At 57.7% G+C, this 5,058-nt stretch overlaps 1 protein-coding gene across 1 annotated transcript; it reads left to right on the forward strand.

Moving 5' to 3' along the window:
- Positions 1–2,429: 2,429 nt before the first annotated feature.
- Positions 2,430–4,807, forward strand: CCDC8 (coiled-coil domain containing 8). The gene has a single exon (XM_047837207.1). It carries the CDS (start codon positions 3,156–3,158, stop codon positions 4,572–4,574), a length of 1,419 nt encoding a protein of 472 aa, XP_047693163.1. The 5' UTR covers positions 2,430–3,155; the 3' UTR covers positions 4,575–4,807.
- The last annotated feature ends 251 nt before the right edge of the window (positions 4,808–5,058 follow it).

A 5,058-nucleotide genomic window follows, 5' to 3' on the forward strand; every position in this document is an offset into this window, starting at 1 on the left:
TCTGTGCTCACAGCTCCCAGCCTTCTTCGGATCCTGTGTCTCCTCCTCTCTGCCCCTTCCCCACTTGTCCCCCACCTTCACTCTCTCTCAAAAAAAAAAAAATGTTAAAAAAAATTTTTTTAATTACATGTGTTCATTTTTACACTTTGTATTTATGTCATTATTTCACAGGTTTTTTTTTAACTATTGCTGAAATTTTTCTTTTTAAACAGATTGTATATTTCATTATAATTGGTTTCCTTTGTAATCCAGTGAATGTAATTCCTTTTTTTTTTTTTTTAATGTTTATTTATTTTGGGGAGAGAGACAGAATGCGAGCGGGGGAAGGGGAGAGAGAGAGGGAGACACAGAATCCGAAGCAGGCTCCAGGCTCTGAGCTGTCAGGACAGAGCCGGATGCGGGGCTCAGTCTCACCAATGGCAAGATCATGACCTGAGCGGAAGTGGAACCTTAACCAACTGAGTCACCCAGGAGTCCCAGTGGATGCAATTCTATGCACTGAAAAACTTTATCTTGAAATGCAACCCGTAGCACTTTGGAAGGGTTGGGCGCCTGGGCGTCTCAGTCGGTTGAGCTACCGACCAGGTCAGGTCACAATCTCGCGGTCTGTGAGTTCGAGCCCTGAGTCGGGCCCTATGCTGACAGCTCAGAGCCTGGAGCCTGCTTTGGGTTCTGTGCCTCCCTCTCTCTCTGCCCCTCTCCCGCTCATGCTCTGTCTCAGAAATAAACGTTAAAAAAAAAATTTCTTTTAAAAGAAAGGGTTAAGGATTCCTCAGATGAAGGACCTTGGAGAGGGTAGAGGCCACCCTATATTTGGCGGGTGTAGGGAGTGTAGAATGACCTTGAGCAGAGGGAAATTGCCAAGAGAAGGTGGGCCCATAACATTCTGAGCATTGGGAGCAGCAAGTGCAAAGGCCCTGAGGCTGGTGTCTCTGATGAACAGCGAAGAGGCAGGTGTGTCTGGAGGTGATGGAGTCAGCGAGGAGGAGAGAAGGAAAGCGGAGGAGGTGTGCTAGGGCTTTGTGGACGGTGGTGAGGACTTCGATTTTACTGAGTAAACTGGAGGAGTTTTGAAAGAATAGAGACGGCGCTGACTTAAGTTGTTAACAGATCCCTCCAGCTGCCGGGCTGGGGAGGATTGCGGGCGGTGAGAGGGAAGCAAGGAGCTGTTTGCATGGGTCCAGTGACCTTGTAGCTCTGAGAATTCATTCTGGGCCCATTCAGCAGGGTGCCTGCTTCCAAGGAAACTCTCCCCGCAAGTTAAATGTTACTGTTACCAATGCCACCGGGATGCATACTCTTGGTCAGCTACCTGCCTCAGAGTTCCCTGAGTGGGGCCCCCTGTGTGGGGCACATCCTGGGCCCCACATTCCAGGGATACCGACCTACTATGTCCGTCTGAGTCTGAGGACCTTTGAGTTAATTTAACTTAGTGAACATTTTTTTTTTTTTGGAACATTTTTGACAGCTAAAAATCCAAGCAATTCAAGCAAGAAGATAAAGAGTAAAAAATGCAGGTCTCCGCCACCGGAGCCCCTGTCAGTGTTTGTCCCTGTGAGGAGTACATGCACACACCTAGGTCCTTTGCACCCCCCCCCCCCCCACTCACACACACACACACACACACACACACACACACATCATACTGTTTCAGATTCAAAGCCAGGTCCCATCGCTTCTGGTAGTGGGACCTTAAGGCAGGGATCTTACATTCTCAGCTATAAAATCAGAATCATCCCCACTCTACCTGCATCATAGTGTTATAGCGAGGATGTCATGAGTTGATTCGTAGAAAGCACCTACAACCGTACCTAGGACATACGAAACCTGACCATCCTTCTTTCCACTAGGTACTTCTTTTTACGTGGCTGCATAGTATTTCACTGGGAGAACCGGACAACCGGGCCAGTCCCTCCTGATGAACACTGAGGTCCATTCATTCACGCGAACATCTTTACTGAGCCCCTACTGTGTGCGGAGTCCCACGCTGGAGGCTGGCACAAGAAGGCCCTGGTACCAATTTCTCCGCCAAGACGCATGGCAGGTACCAAAAGTCCCACGGTGCGAAAGGGTAACGGACACCGCCAGTGGCCTTCAAAAGGACTGCCCCGTTAGCGCACCCACCTTCCAGGGCTTGGCTGGAACCCGCACGTTTAGAATGGCAGGTTGGGGAACTGCCGCCTTTCTGGGGAAAGGTGCTGACGTGGGGCCTCGGCGGGCGATCGGCGGGGGAAGCGACGGCCCCAGCGAGGCCCCGCAGCGCGGCCACACCCCTGTGCGGGAGGGGAGCGAGGGCGCCCCGAAGGGAGTGGACAGCCCCCCTGTCAGTCTTCCCGAGTCGGGGAGTGTAAGATGAGAAGGGGGAAGGTGGGCCTCCCCCTCGGGGAGAGCGAGGAGGAACTTCCTGCCCGCGCGCGCGCTCCTCGGTGCCGAGCGCACGGGCTGGGAGGCCGTAGGCGCGTCAAGGTCAGCCTGGACGGGGGTGGCTGCCTGCCTGGGGGCGGGAGACCCTCCCAGGGGGCTGGGCTGCGGCCTCCGAGCGCCTCGGCCATATTGAACAGCCACGGCTGAGTCGTCTTTGTCTGCGAAGTCCTCTCCCAAGCTGCAGGCGAGTCCCCGAGGCAGGAAGAGCCACGGGGCAGCCCGTGCGCCCCAACTCGGAGCCCGTGCACCGCGTTCGCAGCTGGCCGGTGAGCTTTGAGCCTCAGGACCCATCTCACCCCCGGCCCACGTAAGCATCCCCGGGGGTTGATTCCCGCCAGTCCTTGGTGGGGAGCCGGACTTGACCAAGACTGGACTCGGTTGCGGGCAGAGAAGTTAGGAGGGGCTGGCTCCTCCTTGGCTGGAGAGGTGAGACCCTCCGGGCAGTTCGGCCGCGACCCCCCACCCCCAAGACCCAGGCCTACTTGTAGTTTGGGGTCGTTGCCCCCACCCCAGCTTTCACCCTGGAGATCTTAAAGACCCTCGAGAAAAGCCACGTGGGGGGCTGGTTCCCCTGGGGCTTCCTCCCTTCCCCCGACTGCCTGATCCTGTGGAGCGTCCCAGATGTCTGCAAAGATGTGGATCTGGATGTCCTCGTGGAAGCCTTGAAACCCGTGGGGACCTTTAAGAAGATTGGCAAGGTGTTCCGCAGGGAGGAGGACTCCACGGTGGGGATGCTGCAGATCGGGGAGGACGTCGACTATTTGCTCATCCCCCGGGAGGTCAGGCTGGCCGGGGGCGTGTGGAGGGTCATCTCCAAGCCGGCCACCAAGGAGGCCGAATTTCGGGAGCGGCTGACCCAGTTTCTGGAGGAAGAAGGCCGCACGCTGGAGGACGTGGCCCGCATCATCGAGAAGAGCACCCCACACCCGCCCCAGCCCCCCAAAAAGCCCAAGGAGCCCCGAGTGAGGAGGAGAGTCCCGCAAATGGTGACCCCTCCCCCGCGGCTGGTCGTGGGCACCTATGACAGCAGCAACGCCAGCGACAGCGAGTTCAGTGACTTCGAGACCTCCAGACGCAAGGGCGACAAGGGTCACAACGGCCCGGGGCGCGGCAGGAGGGTGCGCAAAATGCCTGTCAGTTACCTGGGCAGCAAATTTCTGGGGAGCGACCTGGAAAGCGGGGATGATGAGGAACTGGTGGAGGCCTTCCTGCAGCGAGGGGAGAAGAAGCCCAGCGCGCCACCTGCCCGCCGCCGCGTGAACCTGCCGGTGCCCATGTTTGAGGACAACCCCAGGCCGCAGCTGTCCAAGGCGGACAGGTGGCGAGAGTACGTCAGCCAGGTGTCCTGGGGGAAGCTGAAGCGGAGGGTGAAGGGCTGGGCGCCGAGGTCCAGCCCCGAGGTGGGCGAGGCCCGGCAGGCCTCTCCCAGGGTGGAGAGGGACGGGGCATGGGCGCCAGGCAGGGCCAGCCTGGGGGATAATGTGGGCAACGCAGGAGGCGGCCAGGCGCCCGAGACTGCCCCAAGACGATGGAGGCCCAGAATCAACTGGGCCTCTTTCCGCCGTCGTAGGAGGGAGGAGGCAGCAGCATCCACAGTTCAGGTGGCAGAGGCTGCAGACGATCAGAGGGCAGAGGCTGCAGACGATCAGAGGGCAGAGGCTGCAGACGATCAGAGGGCAGAGGCTGCAGACGATCAGGGGGCAGAGGCTGCAGGTAATCAGAGGGTGGAGGCTATAGCTAATCAGAGGGCAGAGGCCATACCCGTCCAGGGGGCAGAGGCCGAGGATAATCCCGGGGCAGAAGCCATAGCTGTCCAGAGGGCAGAGGTTGCAAATAATCGGAGGGAAGGGGCTGCAGATAATCAGAGGGCAGAGGCCCCAGTTGTCCAGGAAGCTGAAGCCTCAGCTGCCCGGGTGGCCACAGGGGCAACCCAGGGAGCTAGGGCCCGGAAACAGGTCAAGACAGTGAGGTTCCAGACTCCTGGACGTTTCTCATGGTTTCGCAAGCGGCGGAGAGCCTCCTGGCACACTCCTCGGTTGCCAACCCTGCCGGAGAGAGTCCCCAGGGCAGGCGAGGCCAGGAGCCTTAGGGTGTTGAGGGCAGAGGCCAGAGCAGAAGCAGAGCAGGGAGAACGAGAAGACCAGCTGTGAGGTGAGGGCAGGGGTGCCCCAGACCACACCGCCACCGGCCACGCTCTCGGCCACACAAGGCACGGTCCTCCTCTCCCGCACGTGGATGGAGACGCTCTTCCTGCCTCCGTACTTGAAAATGGAGGTTGGGGCGCCTGGGTGGCTCAGTCGGTTGGGCATCCGACTTCGGCTCAGGTCATGATCTCGCGGTTGGTGAGTTCGAGCCCCGCGTCGGGCTCTGTGCTGACAGCTCAGAGCCTGGAGCCTGCTTCGGATTCTGTGTCTCCCTCTCTCTCTGCCCCTCCCCTGCTTGCGCTCTGTCTCTCAATAATAAATAAACGTTAAAAAAAATTAAAAAAAAAAAAAAAAGAAAGAAAGAAAGAAAATGGAGGTGAAGCAAGGGCCAGGCCGTGGACCTCCCCCCTCTACCCCACATCCCTCTTTCTTGTTAAAATTCGTTCATGCATTGAGTTTTTTTAAATACATACTCTTTCTGGACACCCAA

The sequence above is a fragment of the Prionailurus viverrinus genome, chromosome E2 (genome assembly GCF_022837055.1).
Source record: "Prionailurus viverrinus isolate Anna chromosome E2, UM_Priviv_1.0, whole genome shotgun sequence".
NCBI lineage: Eukaryota > Metazoa > Chordata > Mammalia > Carnivora > Felidae > Prionailurus > Prionailurus viverrinus.

Bases quoted from the DNA above. Each gene is read 5' to 3' on its own strand.
- CCDC8 (XM_047837207.1), top strand. From the start codon at position 3,156: ATGCTGCAGATCGGGGAGGACGTCGACTATTTGCTCATCCCCCGGGAG.